Source organism: Epargyreus clarus, unplaced genomic scaffold (genome assembly GCF_041222505.1).
Source record: "Epargyreus clarus isolate Ecla_fem2 unplaced genomic scaffold, WU_Ecla_fem_2.2 ptg000021l, whole genome shotgun sequence".
NCBI classification, from domain to species: Eukaryota; Metazoa; Arthropoda; class Insecta; order Lepidoptera; family Hesperiidae; genus Epargyreus; species Epargyreus clarus.
The window spans coordinates 3862687-3886913 of record NW_027332228.1 but is presented as its reverse complement, the minus strand read 5'-3'; the positions used below and the strand labels follow the sequence as shown (position 1 = coordinate 3886913).

General features: G+C 34.7%; 3 protein-coding genes across 4 annotated transcripts; 2 read left to right on the top strand and 1 right to left on the bottom strand.

Moving 5' to 3' along the window:
• Nucleotides 1-21: 21 nt before the first annotated feature.
• Nucleotides 22-12189, top strand: MTF-1 (Metal response element-binding Transcription Factor-1). Of its 2 annotated transcripts, none has more exons than XM_073084988.1 (6): nt 22-431; nt 3048-3214; nt 3616-3766; nt 6757-6888; nt 7264-7426; nt 8356-12189. In XM_073084988.1, exons 1-6 carry the CDS (start codon nt 172-174, stop codon nt 9844-9846), a joined length of 2364 nt encoding a protein of 787 aa, XP_072941089.1. In that variant the 5' UTR covers nt 22-171; the 3' UTR covers nt 9847-12189. The 2 variants fall into 2 exon arrangements, with proteins under 2 accessions (XP_072941089.1, XP_072941091.1); XM_073084990.1 differs by lacking the exon at nt 22-431 and adding an exon at nt 471-726.
• A 1679-nt stretch (nt 12190-13868) lies between these two features.
• LOC140751127 (protein anon-73B1) lies at nt 13869-16525 on the bottom strand. The gene is made up of 2 exons (XM_073084992.1): nt 16214-16525; nt 13869-15736 (listed from the first exon to the last, which is right to left on the bottom strand). The coding sequence occupies exons 1-2, from the start codon at nt 16358-16360 to the stop codon at nt 15635-15637; spliced, it is 249 nt and encodes an 82-aa protein (XP_072941093.1). The 5' UTR covers nt 16361-16525; the 3' UTR covers nt 13869-15634.
• Nucleotides 16526-17552: 1027 nt separating this feature from the next.
• LOC140750816 (antichymotrypsin-2) lies at nt 17553-22668 on the top strand. Its single transcript, XM_073084542.1, has 7 exons — nt 17553-17681; nt 18169-18312; nt 18988-19191; nt 19728-19826; nt 20289-20420; nt 20877-21089; nt 22456-22668. The coding sequence occupies exons 1-7, from the start codon at nt 17553-17555 to the stop codon at nt 22666-22668; spliced, it is 1134 nt and encodes a 377-aa protein (XP_072940643.1).
• Nucleotides 22669-24227: the final 1559 nt, after the last annotated feature.

Genomic DNA, 24227 nt, shown 5'->3' with positions numbered 1-24227 from the left:
TCCTCCGCACCTTGCCGCCTACTTTGCTTCCATTCAAACCAAAGCGCTCTCTCCTCAATAGTTTTCGAATTCAACGCCATCTAACGAACCAAAACGTAAACATTTTGAACTCGATATCGATGCTTCCTTCATGATAATCGATGACAGTGACAGAACTCGCTCGCATATCACATGGCGAAAGGCGAAACAAACATGGCCGCATGGAACATTGACAGCGGCTCTACTATCAAATCAGGGAATAATATTGAAAGTTTTCGTGCCAATAATTGCAATAAAGACGATAGAGACAAAAATTGCGCGATTGATAAGAGTAACGTGAATTTCGACGCGGAAAGTAACGCCACAAAGTTCGCCGACAAGGAAGTGATTTCGAAAAATAAAGCAGTAGATAAACCCGAAGATTCTATTACAGATGATCCCACTGGATTGTTGTAAGTTTTGTTATAAACATTATGTACCCGTTAGTTTGAAGCGCTTGCCAGCAATACATTTGTTTCGGAAATAGCCGCGAATTCCCTACCACTACTGTTCTGCCATTATTCAGTCAGCTGTTTGTCAATATGATTTTTTTTCTCGCTTGCACGTATGAAAATCAAAACAAGTGGTCTTTTTCACTCTGTTTCATTTTTGGGCATTCTATTTTGGTACATTACCATCTCGATGCGGTGTGAATATCGTAATTTTGAGTTCTTTAATGTATTGAGTACGTTTTGTAATGATTGGAAGGTAACTGATACCTTATTTAAAGTGTAGAAGCCACTAACACACTCTGTACCACTCTGTTTAACTCTGCAATAGATTTATACATCACACTTAGTCTCCTTCAGCTTATATTTGATGCTTTAATAACAATATCAAATAACTGTAGTACCGCATAGATGTATGCTTTTGCAAACTGAGCCCTAGTGTAGTGTTTACAAGAGCTATAGCAACAATCTGCCATATTGACTTTACATACACTATGTGTTTATTGTTATTAGATTTTTTGTTGTGATTATTACATTGATAAAATGTCTTGAAGAATGAATTTGCAAAAAGTTGTAGGCAAAATGTGTGTATGGAGATAAAATCTATGATTTGCATAATTATAAATCTTAATTTAGTAATAGTGGAATGAGAACAAAACCAGATATGGAGCTGGAAAGTACAGTTAGTTGTGTTCTCATTTTAAACAAAGTTAACTGTTTTCAAACCAATATATGGTCATATTTTCTTTTAATATGTGTGTGTTACTGTCGCTATTTAATAAATTTGACAAGTAATATTAATTTGTCTACTTATTGAAAACAGTAAATTGTATTGAATTTTTATTTCATATGTAATTACGAATACATAAAATAGTTGCCATAATGATGACGCTTTGCTCTACGGGTTCATCGTTTACAAGAATTTGATTAGTACAATATTTTTTATTTGGAGATTGGAGTAGCAAATGGGCTTGCAATCCTGATGTTAAGTGGTCATTGCTATCCATGACTATAATGAAGTCGGTCACAGATCCATTGAACAAAAAGAACAAACATGGTTGATGGGTATTAGTGATGTGCCAGATCGTTTCTAATGTATATACAAGGATATGGATACCTGGTGACAATATCTGCGGTCACCGACACAGATGTCCAGAGCATCACTAAGACAGTATATTGTCAGTCAGAACTATTAGTAAATATGTAGGTATTATTTTTCCATATATTTTATATTTTTTACATGTGTAAATGCAATAATGCTCATGCATTTAGTTTTTTATTGTCTGCATACTAGCATGATTATGTACTTGAGTCAATCAGCTCGTTGACATTTAGCATTTAAACTCTATATTAGGTATGATCAACCGACTAATGTTATGTTTACAAGAAGCAGTGCTATATCATAAAAAAGTCACTGGATTTAAAAATAAAGTTAAAAGAGCATTGATTCGAAGGTGGTAGAACCCTTTGTGGTTCGACTCCGGCGGCACCACCGCCACACCTATTTCTACCTAATAACAGCAGTGTTAAGCGCTGCTGTGTTCCGGATTGAAGGGTGTGGTAAGGGAGACAGACTTTTCCGAGGCGTTCCAGCTTAGTCCTCAGGGGTAGCGGCGCATCTGTGGCCGACCTCAGGTAGGAATATCTAATCCTATCTGGGGTTGATTACAGATGTCCATGGGCGGCAGTAGCCACTTACCATCAGGTGGACTGCATGCTCGTCTGCTACTCTTATATTATAAAAAAAAAAAAAAAAAAAAAAAGAATCAAATATGTAGAAAAATATTTCATATTTTAACTAAGCATTGTAAGCATTACCCTGATATATAATTTCTGTATAGAAAGAAAGAAAGAAAGAAAATAGTTTATTCGGCAAAAAATATACAATGAACACAAATAGAAAATTGCATACAAAAAATATTATAATTATTTTCTAACCGAAAAGGTCTCCACTCAGCTTAAGGTTTCAGATAAGCTTAGTCACCTGAAACGCTGGTATTCTGTGGAGCCTGTAAAACACTGTGTGCGCGCGAGTGATACGTGTATGCATATGCGTATGTGTGTGTATGTGTGTGTGTGTGTGTTTGTGTGTGTGTGTGTGAGTGTGTGAGTCTGAACATATGTGTGGCAGAATGAGTGTGAATATGAATGAGACAGTCGAAGGCAAGGCAAGTATATTATTGAATATAATTTAAGGTATAATAGGTATAGGTAAATTTCGCTATATTTAAAAAAGGGATCATTTTATATTGTATACAATAACTTATAAACTGATGAAATTATCATGAAATCAAAAACTTACAGTTTAATTCCAATGGCAATATTACCCCAACTTACCCTAAGGAACTTAATCCTCATGTAATTTTTTAAATTAAATTGCAGTAGCAAAGATAATAGTAAGACGTCAAAATAAATAGGATTAAAGACTAAGGATTGACGACTTAGATCACTCTGAATGTGTCATGTACACATCTCTCTCAACCTTCAAACCACATGTAGCGTTACAATGCATTATCTTCAAGAAAAATCTACCAACATCAGATAGTATTCGATTTTTAAATTACTTTTCTTATGTTCCAGCCGCAATGACCCAGAGGCGCAAGCGAACATGCCCTTATCAGAGTCGAACATGGACAAGAACAGACGAAGGGTGGACGATAGCGCGAGATACAAGTGTGAGTACGATGGGTGCGAGCGCACATATAGCACCGTCGGAAACCTCCGGACCCACATGAAGACACATAAAGGTTAATAACTTGAAGTTTGCAATTATGGTGAGATTATAAGTGGAATGCGTGTAAATTATTTTTTATAAACAAAATAAAATGATAGTGTATTTATTTATGTACCTATTTAAAATTTATATCAGTAGGCAATGCTTACTTCGACGTGTCCATAGCCCAAAGGTTTGCGTAGATTGGTGGTTTAGTTTTTCTTTAATAATTTGCAGATTATAAATTGCAAACTACAGAGGCAAAGAAATACTTTTAATATGGGTATTTATAATAGATATATAAGCATAGACAATATTTATATCTATCCTGAAATACTTAATATCAGACAAATACCTTTTGTTAATTGTTATAGAATAATATAGATGTGTTAAAAGTATCATAAAGATATATAACGAATTTCTTATTGTTTCCAGGTGAATACAGGTTTATATGTCCAATACCGTCATGTGGAAAGGCATTCCTCACATCTTACAGTCTGAAGATCCACGTCAGAGCTCATACAAAAGTGAAACCCTTTGCATGCCACATAGGAACATGTTCTAAAGCTTTCAATACTTTGTACAGGTTAGTGGGTTATTTGGGACTTTCTATACTATAGAAGTAGCAAACGAGCATGCAGTCCAGCTGATGGTAAATGGTCAAAGCCACTCATGGACATTTGTAATGAAATTTACATAAGATTCGAATTTTACCCTAGGTCGGCTACTAATGCGTTGTTCGATGCTCGTGAATTTATTAGAATATCCTTTGTCACATCTTTAATGCCAGACCACAGCTACTTGCTTGTAGTGCGTAACAATGATACGTAATAAATTATTCTAGCACCTTTAAAACCTTTAGTTTTAATATCATATTAATATATAATTATTCGAAGGAAATTTAATTTGCTTCTGATGGCCACATGGTTTTTACGTACGCCTACTTTTTAATTAAAATACTATTAAATAATTATTGAGATGAATACGATTACGCCACGTTAACTATCAAAATGTGCCTATGTGTGTCCACATTATTTGATATTATCGTTATATTTACTTCCTGGATGATGCAATATAAATAAAATATGTAAGGTATATCTCTAAAGACATCTGTTCTTATCGCATAGAAACGTTATTCGCGTATAGAGTATGTATTAGAATATATGCGATTTTGGATTTAATTACCGATGCTGGATTAATAAAAAATAAATAAACGCGTATTATTACGTACAATAAGAGTACTCCCGAGTATTCCCGAATATCCCGAGTTTTCTTTCTTTCCAGATTTCAGATACTGTTTAGAATTAATTCACTTTAAATGTTTATATATTTTTTTGTTAAAAGTCAGCTTTTGCATGTTTCTTTCCGCAAAACTCAATATATACGCCATGGATGTACCCTACTTGAAAATGTTATGTCCCATATTTCTTTAAGAGTATTTCTATGTTTATCTGAAAGTTTTTATTTATATTTATCTAGCCTAGATAACATAAACGTATATCATTGAAGATATTGTTGATCGAAGTTGTAGATACACTATCATGTAGGATAGTTTTAGCGTAAATAAGTTTGGATTAACAATGAAACCGAATGGAGCACTCTCGAAATATCTTATCACTTACGCCAACGTAACTAACTAAATTAATAACAAGTGTAGGTTCTGTAAACCAAGTCCCTGTAGTACCAGGATCAGGATCGGGCTACAATATCCCCTGTATGTCGTAGGAGGCGACTAGTGCGGTAAAAATCCCACATAACTCCGTGTGGCTCCCACGATACTGGGTACCTTTTGAAGGTTTCCCCCTCGTTAACGAAAAAATGAAAAATAGGTTCAGTTAACCTAAACCGAAGACATACCATCGTACAATTTATGATCAGGAATGCTATTTTGTTAAATCTTTATATAATTTTTAATGCCAAATCTGTAATGAAATAGCTAAATTGTATTATTTCAAAGCCCATATTTGCGGTAGAGTCGCACTTTCAATGACAAGAAGAGATGATTTAAAATAATGACTTAGAAGGAAATTAAAATATAAAATTGTTCTATCGGAATTTCAGTCTAAGACCTCTGTTGTACGTGAATGTCCAGACATCATAATTATGTACCTATATCCTACCCACATATGTTTAAAATTCTATAAAGATTTATCATTCCAAACGTCGTGTTTCGGTCATTATTTCATTCATTCCTGTCATAATTGCATTCGTCTCAGAGAAATCGAGATTATAATGTATCGAGATTCGAATTCTTGTTGGTATTTTACGGAATAGCACAACAGATTACCATAAATAGTAGGCGATGGTCGGGACACGCGAAACGGGATTGATTGGTCGCGCATTTCAAGTTTTAATAGCTTGCATAATTCGCATTTCTCATTCGTTTCACAATGTCCAACAGCATAAAGTATGTAGTTTGGAAGGAAACAAGTATAGTTTTTTCTTTAAAATATAATAAAATTGTTTTAACTTAAAATGTTAATACGTAATCTCTCAATAATATATTCAGTATGTAGGCATATAGAGAAATAATATTGTCTTTCCAGGTAAGTATATTCCAGATAACTTATATCTGGAAAGGCAACTAAAATTTTATGAGCGTGGTTTGAATTCACCACACTACTCCGATGCGGTTATGTGGAAGAAGATACGAGGTATTGTACGACTCGTGTCGGATGGTTTCAAAGCAACCGCAACCGTTATCAGCGACCGATTGCGATTACCGCCGCCTGTCGTCGGCGACCGACGATCGTATTCTGTGGTCACTGTGGTGACCATCGCTAGTGGCACGTCTCCAGCGATCGTCGACGACGATCACCTGTCACCCGTTTTTAGTTCAATTAGTGTTGAGCTGTCTCTCATATAAATCTGGACCATGCCCGACGTTGCGTAACTTTCAAAACCGCTGTGTTTTTCAAAGAAACACGATTATTTATTTATACTATGTGTGGGTTTCGGCAGATAACTCCACTTTTATTTTTCTTATTCTGATACGAACAGAAGAATCGATAGGCAAACTATTTTATGAATACTATAGTTTTATGCCAAGATCATTTTGTCCTTATCTTTAATCACATAGTCTACATAATAATCACAGATTTGCTTTAATATTTAAAAATCTATTTTTGTAATCTTGTTGTGACGTTGAAGTAATGTTGTGCAACATGATGTATTTTCCTTGAGTGTTTTCGTGGGAAGATAAATATGTTTTGCGAACAATAATCTGTCTGAGCAACTAATTTGATTTATATGTCACTACACTTGAATGCGAGCCAAAATGTGGCGTTTATTTTGTTACTAGTTTGTTTTATATATTATGTAACATGGGTATTAATGCGTCTGTGGTCACTATATTACTCTGATGCTGAGGTTTCCGGGTTAAATCCCTGGCTAGATAAACCGTTAGCGATTCTATTTTTAACCGACTGTTAAGGAAAGGTTATGTTTTTCGCGCGTATGTTGTGTGTTTGTAATTTTTTTTATACCCTCGGATGCTCCAAACGGCTTTTCGAATTTCGGAAATACGGAATTACGGAATTTCGAAAGTTAAGGTGTAAACTCAATTATTTTTTGCAGGTTAAGAGCACACCTAAGACTACATAGTGGGGACACATTCAATTGCCAATCGGACGGCTGCACTAAGTTTTTTACAACGTTAAGCGATCTGAAGAAGCATATACGAACACACACACAGGAGAGACCTTACAAGTGAGTGTATAATTATGAAACATATTGAATCTCATTCTTATGCTGGCAGAAACTTTGCGGTTCCATACCTGAAGCACCACCCCCACACTAATTTTTATTTGATATCAGCATTGTTACTTCTAAAGCCCGTTCCACATTCTCGCAAAAATCTCGCGAGACCGCAAGAAAAACCCGATTCGTATGGGCTCCACATTCTCGTTTCTAATGCTTTTCTCGCGTTCTCGCGAATGTGGAACGGGCTTTACGCCTTTTTAAGTTCGCTTCGGGCACGTGTCGCAAAAGGCGGCCGCGCGCATATGCCACTTAGTTTCCAGCTGGCATCGACAGCGCGCGCATTACTCACAACTACAATAGGCAACAAAACTTTGTTCCCAGATGCAGGGCGGAGGGGTGCGGCAAGTCGTTCACGGCGTCTCACCACCTGAAGGCGCACGCGCGCACGCACTCCGGCTCGCGGCCGCACGCGTGCGCCGCGCTCGGCTGCGGCCGCGTGTTCTCCACCGCGACCAGTCTGCGCGCGCACGCCAGGAGGCACCAGGTGAGTGTCCGCGCGGGGCGGGGGCGGGGCGGGCCCGGCGCCGCGCTCGGCTGCGGCCGCGTGTTCTCCACCGCGACCAGCCTGCGCGCGCACGCCAGGAGGCACCAGGTGAGTGTCCGCGCGGGGCGGGGGCGGGGCGGGCCCGGCGCCGCGCTCGGCTGCGGCCGCGTGTTCTCCACCGCGACCAGTCTGCGCGCGCACGCCAGGAGGCACCAGGTGAGTGTCCGCGCGGGGCGGGGGCGGGGCGGGCCCGGCGCCGCGCTCGGCTGCGGCCGCGTGTTCTCCACCGCGACCAGCCTGCGCGCGCACGCCAGGAGGCACCAGGTGAGTGTCCGCGCGGGGCGGGGGCGGGGCGGGCCCGGCGCCGCGCTCGGCTGCGGCCGCGTGTTCTCCACCGCGACCAGCCTGCGCGCGCACGCCAGGAGGCACCAGGTGAGTGTCCGCGCGGGGCGGGGGCGGGGCGGGCCCGGCGCCGCGCTCGGCTGCGGCCGCGTGTTCTCCACCGCGACCAGCCTGCGCGCGCACGCCAGGAGGCACCAGGTGAGTGTCCGTGCGGGGCGGGGCGAGGCGGGCCCGGCGCCGCGCCAATTTACAGCGTCTCTAATTTCCTCAAAGTCATCACCAAATTTCCAACCAATGTTTCCAACGAGTCTTACATCACCAGGTGCTGGGAAGCGGGGAAGGTGTTAGAAAACTGCGGCATCACAGTGTCGCCAAATTCGACCTGATATCTAACTCTAATGTAGAATTCCTCTGTGTTTGAATCTAGTCATCACCGCTAGTCATACCTATTTCTATCTAGAAGAATATTATGTTACTCAACAGCTGTTCTACTATGCGTGCGTGGTAATTTATGAGTGTAATATAATTATAATGACTAATTACTAACTACTACATTTAATCTAAATTTGTTTATGTTTTGCTTTCAGATCGAAGCAGAAGCGCCAACGGTAGAAGTAATCGAAAACGACCCACCGAAACCAGTAAACGACGTCATGAATTGGGATAGTCTTCTAGAATCATTCGGTAAAATTACAACGGAATCAAATTCTACGGACGGAAGCTTAGAGGATATTACTAGTGTAGATCCTCTCGCTGGTAACAACGTAGATATAACAGAATTGCTTTTCGATAACGCCACTAACGCTACTAAGTTTGATGATACAAATAATTTAGCAGTAGATTACGATTTGTCCAGCCTAGACGTAACCTTATCGCCCTTCGGAATTGTTAAAGATAATAAGAAAGATGTAGACGAAACGTCGTGGGTAGATGTTAATGATTTGCAACCATTAGCCCTCTCTCCGACCACTGCGAACAACCTTAAAATGGAGGTTAAGTCTGAAGCAATGCAGCTAGCTCTCGCAAACGAAATAGAAGTACAGTCACCTTGGATCGATGTTACGGCCTTAGCCGCATCTATTCAAGAAACCCCAGTAAGCATTAAGGAGAAGACACCAGAAAGTATTTTCACGATGGCGACGTTCGTTCCAACACATATGCAAAGTTACATCGACTTGAATCCTGAAGTTGCGACAACCACGAATCTGATGACCGAGACATCATTCGATTTAAACACACCAACCATTCTCGATGTGGGCGATAAAGTTTTCAACGATAGCGAATTGGTAACTAATCTTGAATCTACTAAAATCGATACAGATATCGATAGGTTTTTGAAAGACGCGGAAGAATCGAATGACGATAGATCGTTGAACACACCTCCGCCGTCACGAGTGCAACAAAACATTGAAATTAATCCAGCCAACTCTGTTCTATTCAACACTGATTTCGCTTTAGAGGATACGCTATTGTTTGATAATGAACCGTCGTCAGATATGTATGTAGTGAGAACGGAGAATATATTCGGAAAGAAACCGATTCGAAATCCATTGGAACAGCTCGCGGCCGATGCTGGCATATGTTCTTGTGTGGAATGTAACTGTGCACCGAGTGATGGGGAATGCCAGAACTGTAAAGAGAATGATAAGCAAGTTAGTGACACGAAACCGTCCTGTGGGGACGACACGTGCTCCTGTGTCGATTGTAAGTGTGACCACGCAGAGATGAAATGCGCTGTTGGATGTGGGAAGGCAACGGATACGAATCATAACACGTTCTTGCATTACCATCGACGGCACAAGAATTCCAATTTGGAAGAACTTGGAGTCTATACACACGAGTGCGATGATATGACACCAACCGGAATTTTAAACAGTATAAAATGTTCTTGTGGCGTTGGCAGCGGTAACGATTGTTGTGCAACTGACAAGCCTTGTACGAAATCACAACATGCACATAGCAAAAAATCATGTTGTGTGACGATATGTTTTAAAAAGTTAGACGCATTTAAGCAGTTTCTTTCCGACAACGACTTGCTGATGGCTCTAAAGGCGCATAACTTCAACCTAACCATCTAACGACAGGCGCTTTAGGACATTTGCATTTAATTGTATAGCATTCGGTTCCTTGCGTTACATTTTCTTTGCTGCTACTAGCTCCTGTAGGCCCTTGTTTGTTTGCACTGAGGAAGTTATCCAACAGGCTCCTAATATAAGATAAATTCAGTATTACATAAATCAAGAAAATCTTATATAGATGTAAGAATGTAGGTTACTGTTGCATACCAAAGTGAGGTTACACGTGTATCCATATGTTAGGAGTCTTTGTGGATACTTCATCGTTGGTTTGTAGTCATATAGTTAAGAAAATAATAAGTCATAAACAAAATCAGACTTAAAGTTTATGATTCACTTAAAATATCTGTTGGTTGAGCTTTTTAAGTGATTCTAAAATTTGTAATGCACAAATATACCAGTCCAAGTAATATTAAAACAGGGCGGACCTCATTAAGATTTAACTGTAACAACACCCTATTGTTCTGCCAACGATTAGGCTTTGTTCTTTTTTTGAGATTAGTGTCAGGTGGACAAATAAATAGGTAACAGTTAACCTATTATTTTCTTAATTTGTAAGAAAAGCAATTTTATTATTGAATGTTGTGTGTTTTTGTTTGTATTGTTGTGATATCAATAGTTTTAGTGTAAATGCTTGGGATATAACAATATGGTTCTATTTCGAATGGAATTCTATAAACATATGGTCCATAGTATGGATTGATTTAAAGATATTTATAAAAGTAATGATATTAACTATTGGTGCTAAACTAAGACTGTTATTTCCATTTTATGGAGAAAAAAATCTAAATCAGTGACGTAGCGTAGGCTCTAGCTGTTCGGGGCGGAATTTTGCCGCCCTTTATAAGAATTGGCCGGCAAAATAAATATAAACATACTAAGCAGCAGTATCTGAAATAAGTCGGTGATATCATGGAATTTCCCATAAATGTGGCACTCTCGGGAACGCAAGATGAATCTGAAAGGTTTTTAAGTATGGAATACAAAGTATATAATACTAATATGCTGCAGTTTCTTATATTTTGCCGCCATATACATGCCGCCCCCTAAACGCTACGCCTCTGATCTAAATGTGCAATAATTTTGTTCTATATTAAAATATGTCTTATTATACAGCTTAAATATGCATTTCAAAGCACAAACAAATAACGATTATACATAATTCAAATATTTATATAAATGATTATATTACAATGTTTTTTAAGAAATTTTGATACGAATGTTAAATATCGATATTATTATAATAGTACAAAGTACTTAAATAAAACCAAATATACTTGCCATGATGATTTTCAAAAAGGGTTGATTAGGAGTAGTTAATATAATTATTATTATGCCCTAATTTTAATAACTTACTGTCAATATGAGGCGACCATTAGATGCTTAGTTAAATTCAGTTGTAGTTTATATTTTTATTTATTAAGTCAGAATTTATATTGAATTGTTCATTTATTTAATGAATGTGCATAAGCATATTTACAAAAGTATGTACCTAATGTTCGTGTTTTTCAGTAACTCTTATGGTATGTGGTTTATCGTTCTGTGGCTATTTGTAACACAGAACATGGTTCCAACGTAATGAACCCATTATTGTTCCAATGCTGGGCCACAGGTCTCCTCTCAGAATGAGAAGGATTAGGCCATAGTCCACCGCGCTGGCCAAGTGCATATTGGTAGACTTCACATACCTATGAGTTTTTTTTTTTTATATAAATCCCTCAGGTATAAAGGTTTCCTCACGATGTTTTCCTTCACCGATTTAAGCCCGTGATAATTAATTTCTAATACGCACATAACTTTGAAAAATCAGAGGTGCGTGCCTGAGATTTATACCTCGGACCCCTCATTAGAGAGGCCCAGTTTCTTAACCATTAGGCTATCACTGCTTGGGAGTGACATTTTATGTATAATCGACTTCATATGGAACCATTTACATAAAAGGTCACTCCTGACGCCTGAAATAATCGCCTCATATACAAGTCAGACAATGATTGTGTAATGATAATTGCGTTTCCGAATTGAAATCGATATGTATAGGATACACTGAAACAACATAACCCAAGCATCAAAATGTAAATTAGATTGTCGTTAATTATTTTACACTTGCTGAAGTAAAACTGACAACAAAGTAAGCATCGAATGGACGCACCACGACGGTTAAAATAACAATAAGTAGATTAAGAGTAAAATAACAACAAACAGAATTAAACCTCGTTTGAACATTCTGGCTCAACAAACAACGATGTAATAAATAACGTTATTTAATCAAAGAAGTACTTAATTATCATTTCATAAGTACTTACTCAAATCATCCTCAGTACTAATATGTTCGAAATATAAGATTTCTCAATATTTTATGTACAAAAAGCAATATAACTATTTATCGAATAATTGTAAAGAAGTAATTCTTATGTAATTTATGTATTTATATGTTATTGGTTTTTCAGAAACGGCTTTTAATTGTATGAATGTAATGTTTTATTTTAATAATGTTTGACTTTAAAAGTTTATCGAAGTACCAAGTATCGAAGGCTGCAAAGTTTGCAATAATCTAAAGTAGGATCAGGCACTATTAGTGTCCAGTGGCGTAGCTACCTAGGGGCTAGGCGGGGCAATGCCCCGGGGCCCTCAAACTCAGGGGGCCCTCGAACCCTTACCAGAAATCTCGATCGAACGGAACTTTTGGAAATTTCTCCCATTTTCAAAATAAATATGAAATATTGCAACCCCACTTTAAACATGACAACTCAGTTGAAAGTAATTTAAAAGTTATGCCTAGGGAATTCCCCTAAATTATTTCTGTACTAGTACTTAGTTTTACCTCAACTAACTCCAGCATGAACTGTTCACCAATCATGCAAGGAAATAATGAGCAAATATGGAGTGCTAGAATGCGACCTAACGGAAGTATTCCGCCGTGGGGCCCCGGCGTTGTAAAATAGGGCCTCCCCCTCTCTTTCCGTGGGTGCCGTAAGAACCGGCTAAGGGATACGGTACAGATATACAGAACACCTATGCACAAATGTGAATAGTTCGCAGACATATGTTTTTTTGTGTTTATTTGTTAGTATATTGCGGTTTGGTAGAGATATACGAGTATATATATAAATCAATAAATGTATTGATCGGCATGTTAATGCGCAATCGTATCAAATCGGGGTGCGCCGACACATGGACCCTTAATTTATTTAAGTAAGTAATGTTATGTGACAAATTAAAGGAAAAGGAAAATTTTGAAGAAAATATGTATTTTTTCATACATTTGCATACTAATCCTTAAGGATTATACATAAATACATATGTCATAACATGGAAGAATTTGTTGGTTAATCAACTAATTCTTCGATGTTATGACATATATGTTTGTAACTTGCGAAAATGTAACGGACACATTAGCGTGATAGGATCGTATCCAATCGTGGTCCTATGACGCTTTGATCTGCCTATTTTAAGAACAAATGTCCCTACAGTGAAACATTTTTGATTTATATGGATACATTATACTTTTGCGGAAACTAAAGCTAGGAAAATTGTAAATAAAATAGTTATTTAGTCAGTTAGGCCCGACCTTTATATGATAATTCCTTGACGATCCTATTTCGTTTTATTAGCCAAACCTACATCCAGTATTAATTGTAATTTATGTTGTTACTGTTTAATATTTTTATTACCTGCCCTGCACTGCACAAAAAAGGGCTTAAATAGCTTAGCATTTATAAAGTATTTGTATATTTCATATTTTTGTTTGATAAAACCTAATCAGTTTCCATAGCAGTGGGGCCCCATTTTTTTATTTGCCCCAGGGCCCTTGGTTACCTAGCTACGCCACTGTTAGTGTCGTTGTAATAATTTAATACAGTGTAATGTTGCCGTATAATTAATGCAAATATAAAACTGATACGTGATTGCAAATATACGTTTTATAAATGTGGCATAGAAAATCAGTTGATTTTTTGTAAGATTTAAGAAATACTATTTTCTTGATTGACAATGAAACAGTTTGTATTTCAATTAAATAATGCAACTTATACTGGTTATATATACTTATTCTTTTTTCAATTGAGTTGCCTTTAGTTTTCTCAATGATTACTTTATTATAATTACATTCTATGAAGTGCCCATACAAACCAAAGTCGCAAAGAATACTAAAATGTATACACATAATAAATTATATATTTGTTAAAAGTATATAAAGAACTCTTTGAACTATTTACAGTATGATATAAAAACACTGTGCCTTATTTGTTATATAATGTAAGAGTACTTATTTTTGGCTTAAAACATGCAAAATGTTAAATAATTTTATATGAGATTTTATTAGATATAAAAGTAATAATTCGAAAGCTGTTAAGTTTCTAGTCCACGTAACAAATAAACGCTTTTTTAATTATCTGCATTTTATTATATATATAAACTTTTTTTTGGTATATACCTACTTGTATTTAATTGGCTACAAAATAAATATAGGTGTGTGGTATAACTGGATGCATGCTTTATATCTCCCTAGGAGAAGCAATATAAATAATAGTACAATAAGGTTGCATATAATTTTATTGATGAGTATATTATCAAAACACCTAAGTGTACATAATTACACTAAAAAACTGACTTCACTATGTACTTACAATTAAACTTTTAAAAATTGCATATATATAAAAAATCCTACATCATAAAATCTATTGAGATTGATTGATCAATACTTAAAATAATAATAATCATTATACAAAGCTTTGGGAATACTTACAACATAAAATAATATTATCAAAAACATACAATTAATTGTTTGATCATCAACCAAATGTTTTTCAATTTGATTTAAAAATATAACAAGATTGTTATAAAAAAGGAATCTAAAAAATTGAGACTGCCTAAACGTAAAAAAAAATTAAAATACAGAGTATGACCTATAATGAATCCGTCCATCCAATTTTTGCATACTAGACACTAAAATTTGTCATTTTAAGTAGGGAGAAATTGTCAAACATTGATCTTATTAAATAAATTTATTACTAATAATAGGCGTAAATAAATAGATATAGTTAAATTTATAAATGCATTTCAGTAATCATTTCCCTACCACTTGCTCTTAAACAGACATTTTTATTCATTATTATCAAATGATGTTATAAATATTAAGAAAACTATTTATTATAACACTTTTTAGTAAAACCAGAGTGTTATCAAGTTTTTGTTCATATTCAGCTACACATATTAATTAAGAAACTGTATAGTACACTATACTAAATGCATGTGATAGTTGGGCACAAGTCCTATCAATAATGAGTAAATAATACTATTTCAAAACACTGAGTATTCAAATACTTAGGCCTCTATCAGACCTGTAAAAATCATAACAAAGATTATATTTTTGCTTCCATTTATAGTGGGAAGGGTGGCTCAAGGTGGGTTCTATATATCTACGTTGATTTGCCAAATTCTGTGTGGATTTTTTTCACACTAAAATTAATCTTTGTCTTTGTGTTATTAAGTTCCTTTTTGTATTATTTGCACTGAAAACATGCTTAACTTATACCAAATCAATTAGGATTTTTAATTATTTACTTTTATTGATTCAATAAATCTTTGTAATGTTTACCAAATCCTTTAAAACAAGTGTAACTTGTCAAGTGCACCATTACTATTTTACATCCACTGTTCTGATGTAACATAATATCAGAATCTAAGAATAAAAATATAGATTCAGCATTTAATACGGTGGCATCCTTAGAATAGCTGGGATTCGTCATTCACCAAAATAAATGAATGTTTACTTCCGATGTTTGCGTCTAAGCTAACGTCTCTTTTTCTTGTCATGTCTCCTAGCTCGGGATGTAGTGGCTCGGTGCCCGGGAGACGACTGCTCGGAGCTGCATTCATCACTATCGGTGGATGCCTGGAATTATTGTGTTTAATATTATCTTATGCTTATGGCATTCCAACAGATGGTCTAGAGGGCACAAGATGCTGAATTACCAGTACTGGTATCACTGCCTGAGTTGAAATTATACAGTAAATATTAATTTGTAAATTCAGATATTCAAATTATTCTTCCATGTCTTCATAAAGCTTAATATATTTTTTTGACTATTAACTATATTTTATAAGGGTGAATATTTAAAATACAATAAACAACAGCTGAATAAGATTATTTATGTCATGGACACATCTTCAAGTACACTATCACAATATTAAAATTAAATATTTAGACTTTAGACAGAAAGGTCACCTTTCTGTTAGGTACTGTTGTTATAATGTTAATAATATTCGACTATCATCAATAGATTAGTACTAATCTATGCTATCATCAGAGGGCCAATTTATAATGTATACATTGATCTTATATAGTTTGATGGTAACAGAGATTACATACCTTCTCATAAGGATGCGATTCAGTCAGTTCATCGTTAAGGGTAATGCAGGCGAATAGGCATACCATTTGGAATACAGCGCTGATGTACAACCCGTACCGAATAAAAGTGCTCATTACGTCTTCGGCGAAAATTTCATTCGGAATCATGTTAATAATTGTTTAGGTTTTTTAGTGAATTTAACGTTGTCACAGGTTTTTGTTTGAATTTAAGTCAAAAGTAATTAGATTTTTATTGATCTTTATTTCATTTTGCCATCTACAGCTTAAAGTTTTTGTTTTAGAAAACGATCGATATTCTATCTTTACCGGGATGACAGTCAGACAGTGACTTTGAAGTTTGACTTAAGTTTATTGGTGTTTACATCATTACAGCTAAAAATGTTTATTTAATATTGGTATAAAGCAAAATATAAAGATATTATCAAGAAAAAATCTAAAGATGATGTCAATAAAATATTAAAAAGAAAACAGAAGCATTTAAAATCATCTTTATCAAATATGTGGTGTATATTTTTGTATCATCGTAGCATTTATGGTACTAAAACGCAGTGCGGCACTGTTTAAATATTTGGACGAATGATATAATAATCATACCCATAAATTAGATGTCATAAAAAAGAAAAAATCTTTTGGCGGGAAATATGTATCAAGTTAATTCATGTTGGTAATTGGTATTATAAATCACATCACACTAACCGATAAAATACTAGATACTTATACTAAGGATTGTAGCCAAAAAGTCATGTAAGGATTAGTTACAATATAAAATGTATATTCGGTACAAAAAGTGAAATATATTACGTAGTGTTATTCAATTCTTTTCAATGGAATGGAGAATCCATTCAATTCAATATTCTCTACACTAAAATTTATTCTAGTGTAGAGAATATCACACTGCTTGGTAACTACCGACTACAAACTAGGCATGTTTCATAATCCGCTGATAGCGTGGGTATCGTGTTAAACCGTAAAATGAGAAAACGCGGCTGATGATTATTTGAAAATTAAACTAGTACATTAATTGACCTATGTGCGCGTTTGTGACAGAAAGACCTGTTACTTAACAGAATTACCGACAGCAAACAATGAATTTAATATGTACTTGTAAGTATCTGCTATAATAATACTAAGATGGGACATAGGTACAGTCCGCGTAAAACTGCTAAACCGCTCTGAATATAGAAATAAATCGCGTCGCCATAACAAATTATATGACTACATCTGCTCGCAACAACTTCAGAGCGGACTAGCAGTTTGGCGATAACTATACCAAACATAAATATTTTTTAAATAAATAAAAATCTATAAATACTTATTAATTTTAGTTGCAATTATATATATGTTTGCTGTGACGGCCGCAAGAAGACAAAATGAATATGAGTCTTATGAAGATTTGGACGCTGACTACACATTGCTTTCAAATGACTTCATTGCATTAAATGGAGCACTTAGGCGGTCTTTTGCACTGGTTTGTTGATAAATAGTCTCAGGATCACATACTTACCTATATTTTACTGCATTATAAGGAAGGCCTTGAAGGTTCGAGATATGTAGGATTGGGTAAGACTAAATTCAAATGGAATGTAAGAAAGTGGTTTTCAGGTCACTTATGTATTGGGCTCTTGTAACATTCGATTCTTGGAGATGGTATTATTTGATAAAACTCCGAAAACTATATTTTATTGCTGTAATTTTTACTGCTAATGACTTCAAATGAAGCACAATTGATACGACGTACTAAATTTATTGACTTTACGACTCGCAAGCTACAAAAATCACTATACCTACCTGTCTTGTAAGAACTTTTCACTATTCATTTCTATCACCGATATCTAAATTTTATCTATGGAAATCAAGTCGTAGAAGATTCTTAAGAGGGCTGTGAATGTAAACGCTTTACTACGTAAAAGTTATGTATCTACGACAATTCATTAAAAATGACAATTATTTCCTAGACAGCAGCTATCGATAGCCACGAGAAGAACATGATCTGTTCTCCTCTCTCGGCTTTGTTGCCTCTGGGTAAATTGGCACTGGGAGCTAAGGGCGAAACGTTAGATGAACTGTTGCTAACCATCGGTGTTAATAAAAAGTGGAAGGTAATATTGACGTATTATAAACGCTTTCTACAAACGCTTTCTACACTCACAGCCCCACACTAGGAATCCCTGTGTCGTGGGTGCCATGGACACACACATAGACAAATACACAAACACCCAGACCCAGAAACAGAAATCTAAATTCATCATTTAGATATCTGTCTGGCCGGGGATCGAACCCAGGACCCTTTGCGCGTCAGACCGGTATGGTGGCCGCTCCGCCACGCGAGTCGTCAATTAGTTCTTAGTTATTTAGTTTTCTATCGTAAATTATTTACCTTGCGGCGACCTCCCGCTACTCTTCAAGAGATGGCGCCACGAGTATTCTGAATCACGATATTGAAGTATTTTAATACTTTCGCTATTTGTAAATAGACTTCGCCATTTCCAAACAAAACTGTCATTACCGCGAGTTAAAATAAGAACACTTTGCTATCTTTTAGTATTCTCCTTCCAAAGATAATACCGTAATGTAGTACTATTTACAACGACGGAAACTTCAGACTTCTTAGGTATTATTGAAAGTAGCTTCGTTTTAAAACCACCTGTTAATAACATGATACACACATAATTGATGTTTGCAACTCCAGAAACACTGCCGTTTCTTACATTCTTAGGATATTCACCAGGTTTCAGTCAATTAAAGAAATAAATTAATAATTATTTATTTTGTAGTTGAAATCCCACTTCAAGCCGCTTATTAGAGATCTCATGTATTTGCCTGGTGTTAAGTTAGACATTGCAAGCAGAATTTATATATCAATTTACGCGCTACTCCAATCAAAGTTTGAAAGTCGCGCCAAAAGTATATTTAATTCTAGCGTTGAAAAAGCTGATTTTGGAAATCCAGCCGTAGCAGCACACGATATTAATACATGGGTAAGAAATTAAATGATTTAATTCTTTTTGTTTTAGGGAAAATGTAGAGTAAGGATGTAAACATTTTTTTTAGGTGGTAGAACTCTTTCTGGTTCGACTGCGGCAGCTCTACCGCCGCGCCTATTTCTGCCTTAACAGCAGTGTTAAGCGCTGTTGTGTTCTGATTTGTAGGGTGTGGTAAGGGAGACATACTTTTCCGAGGCGTCCAGCTTAATCCTCAGGGAAAACGGCGCATCTGTGGCCTCAGGTAGGAATCTAATTTAGGATTATAAAAATAATTTATTCGAATTTATTTGTAATCACAATTTCTAAATTTGCATGCCTTGACAGGTGGAACTTGGCGAACTTATATACCTTTACTGTTATTTTATGTCTTACCCATGTTCTTGCAAATAAATATATTTGAATTTGAATTTGAATTTGATTTTTTCTAATCTTATCTGGGTTTGTCACTTATCGTCTGTCGGACTGCATGCTCGTCTGCTATTCCTATACCATAGAAAAATGTAAGTTAAGAATTTTATAATTCCATTCAGGTTGCAAAGAATACTAATGGGATGATCAAGGAATTGATTTCTGCATCAGATATTACCCCGGATACATCTTTGTTGATGGTTAATGCCATTTATTTTTCGGTATGTAAATTATCCAATACCTACTCGTGATTTAGTAAATTAGTATATACCTATTATCTTGTCGAGCATAGGTTTGTTTCGGGACCAATCGACATAATATTGATCAGTTGGTTATTTAGCATGATAATGTAAGAAAATTGCATTTTCACAAAAATGAGGCATCAGTTTCGATTTTATGAGAAAAACTATGCGATGGTGTAATATCTACTACATATTGTTATTGTTGTTTTATTGTATGAACTCGATCGATACTAGTCTAAGAATATAGATTTTTCAGTCTAAAATACTATACACTGCGCTGATGTAGTTTTATCAAAATTAGTCCTGAACTCCTTTTGCTATTTTTTATACTTTCTGTCTTGAATAAATCACTCAATAGATAATCTAAAATATTATTATTATGTCTTGCATTTAATAAGTTACATGGATTTCCTCTTTAGTATTTTTCTATATCTCGTCTAGGGTAAATGGAAACTTCCATTTGAGAGAGTTCAGGATGGAACTTTCCACTCGCCTTCCGGGGATAAAACAGTGCCCATGATGGTCAGTTACTCATGGTACAATTATGTCAGAAGTAAAATTTTAGGAGCTCAAGTAAGTGTTATTTTTTTTATTGTATATGAGTAATAAATGGCAAAGTTCCACATATACGAAGTGGTCTTATGGGGTTCCACCAAGGTCTAATAAAATAGCTTAGAAAGATTCGAAGCTAGAGATGATAGCCATGCCTTCCACACTTTAGAGAAATGTATTTTTAATGCTAGATTACAGAAAAAAAGTCTAGCTAATAGAAATTTAATATTGATTTATATTACTAAATACGACGGGACTAAGTTATAAGTATAAGTACGTATTTAAGTTTGTATGAAGTTATTTACTTTGAGCTCTTTGTATGACGTTGTAAACATTTTCGATCATTCAATCCTTCCTTTAAGGACAGGAAAGAATCTAAATTATGAATCTAAATAAAAAAAATAAAAAAAAGCTATGATATTGTATAGAAAACGAATCCTAGTTAAATCTAATAACGATAATATGTGTAACAAACAGATAATAGAGATACCATACGATGGAGAAAAAGCTTCTTTCCTCATAGTCCTACCGTATAAGAAGAACGGTCTCTCAAGTCTACTAACACAGTTGAAGATAGCACCAGAGCTTTTGGACTTAGAAATGGGTAGAATGGCGAGGCTCAAGGTCGTGTTGTCGATGCCCAAGTTCAAAATGGAGTCGCAGTTAGATTTACGGAAACTATTCATAAAGGTACTTAATATGATTTACCTTTAACTTTGATTTACACACTATACATAAAACAAATAACTAATTTAAGTAGATAGGGTATTTGACTATTTATAAAGTTACTTAATATGATTTACCTTTAACTTTGATTTACACACTATACATAAAACAAATAACTAATTTAAGTAGATAGGGTATTTGACTATTTATAAAGGTACTTAATATGATTTACCTTTAACTTTGATTTACACACTATACATAAAACAAATAACTAATTTAAGTAGATAGGGTATTTGACTATTTATAAAGTTACTTAATATGATTTACCTTTAACTTTGATTTACACACTATACATAAAACAAATAACTAATTTAAGTAGATAGGGTATTTGACTATTTATAAAGGTACTTAATATGATTTACCTTTAACTTTGATTTACACACTATACATAAAACAAATAACTAATTTAAGTAGATAGGGTATTTGACTATTTATAAAGTTACTTAATATGATTTACCTTTAACTTTGATTTACACACTATACATAAAACAAATAACTAATTTAAGTAGATAGGGTATTTGACTATTTATAAAGGTACTTAATATGATTTACCTTTAACTTTGATTTACACACTATACATAAAACAAATAATTAATTTAAGTAGATAGGGTATTTGACTATAGTGAAAATATCAATCAAATTGTTATTTGAATGTTTGTCCTTTGAAGAATGCGTATCGCTATCATAGCTGTATGTAGTTAACTTCGTTAAATATATCGTGACGTCACTTGCAATAATAGCAAGCATGTCACATGTTAGTACGACTGTTTCCGCGAAACGTTCCGTTTAACGTAGTAGTTTTTTTTTGCTAATAACTATTCCTTATTTCGAAACAAGGAACCCTATTATATTATCGAAAAATAATACTCCTAATCGTAAATGCGGTAAATTGATGTGCTTTAAAATTCTACGAGTAGGTAATTATTTTGTAGTGACATTTTACTGTTTAATGAAATGTGGTAATATAAAGAATGTTCATTGATCAGTCGATATTCCAGCCTATCTTCATCGGTAAAAATCTGAAATGTAATAATCCATTTTTCATCCTTTACGCCAGAACTTGGCAACTCAATATCAACTCAATATTCGCAATATTGAGTGTACTATGTAGATTTCAAATAAAGATTACAGTATCGGTTTTTACTCAGAAGATTCCTTCCAATTTGAAATATGTTAGAAGACAGTCCTAAGATATTATCTTCTTTCTTCTTTTTATCATCTTTAATTTTTCACCCATTATCATTTCTTAGGCTTTAAGTTCTCCAATTTGAAATAATAGCAACAGTTTTATTAATAGTAATTTCTACAATAAAATATGAGGTATTTTCAGTTAGGTCTTACCGGTATTTTCAAGCCACGTAACTCAGATATGCAAGATATAGTACAGGACAGAACTGTGTTCGTATCTAATGCGATACAGAAAGCTGTGATTGAAGTAACGGAAAATGGTACTGAAGCAGCGGCGGTCAGTAGTAAGTTGAACTATGCAAGATTTCCACGATATTGCTTTAGCGATTCCAAGCTTTTATTTAAGCCTTGTTAATTAGTATGTGAGAGTCTAATCTTGCAACTGAATTTGAAACCAGTGAGTCCTAACCGAATGAGTTGAAATTGGCATACACGTGAGAATTTGATAACAAGTTTAGTGGTGGCGTCCTAAGTCCTATATATTATCAGATGAAAAGGTTTTATATGAATCATACGAAATACAAATGACATTACTAAAAGCTTGCTTTTCACTTTTTAAATTTAAATCTATTATTATTATGTGAGGAATGTTACATAATACGATTTTAAAATGTCAGTGCCAGTAGACCAATCAAGACTGTTTTAAACTCCAAGATATTGTTTGAATTAACTGTTTTAATGGATTTTATCAATTTCTCTTGGGTTTTATTAATCTCTATCAATTATTCATTAAAAGTTTTTTTGAGTACATTATTTTTATTTGTATATATTTTTACATATTTATTTTAATTAAGTGTTTTAAATATTTTAAATTCTTGTGCTGCCAATAGAATAAGAGTTTCGTACAGCTATTTTTTTAGAATTTTTAACCATCAAATTAATGGTTTTAAGCAATGATCATAATTCAAATATATATATTTTAGATTTTTGGATTTTATATTTTGCAATAAGATTAAATTACCCTTCAGAAAATATGAAAAACAAATAATCATTTTTTATATTTTCAGTGAACCAATTTATAGGAATATCCTTGGACGTACATCGAGAATTAGTTAATTGTGACCACCCATTTTTGTTTTTTCTGAAAATGAATAAAGAACAGTTATTTGGAGGGATTTTGTACAACCCTTGACAAATTTAAATAGTGGTACGTTTTTAATTACTTAACAATAGTCCCAGTATTTTAAAGCTAAATTTTAACTTGAGTATCGAAGATTAAAATTGTTGTATGTAGATTTAGTCTGAATATTTTGCGATATTTCTTTTTAAGAACTCTATATATTAGTTTCATCTACTATTGTATATTACAATCAGTATAAAATGAAGTTTCTTTAACTAACATATATATTTCTTAGTAAAAGTAGGATGTCCAAATTCTTAACAAATAAATGTACGAGACTCTTATTCTACCATGTAATTTTGCAAAGTAATTACGTTGTTATTATCATCATCGTATTAAATATTGCATTGGGAGTAATCTCTCTTTTAGTCGTTTAAAATGAAATAATTTCCGTCATACATAAAATGCCGTCATATAAATTATCATGCTGACCTAACGCAGATTGGTAGATTCCTCTTATACCTTTTAGAACGGATTAGATAATTTTATTCGATCACTTCGATCGATTTCGGTGATTCAGAAAATATCTTTTTTATCATTTTTCATTGTGTAATGTAGTTACTATACCTACATTCGTTAATCTTTTTAATTTTTTCAGCTACAATATCAAAGTTGTCGTTATTGGTTCCTGTTATATTTGAAGCAAATCATCCTTTTATATTTTTCATTATTGCAAAAAGACAACAATTATTCACTGGAACCTTTGTGAATCCCGACGAGTAATTTTATTCAGTTTTATAAACGGCGAAATAAATGATTGAATATGTGTAAATCTTTTGATTTTACGGTCTTGT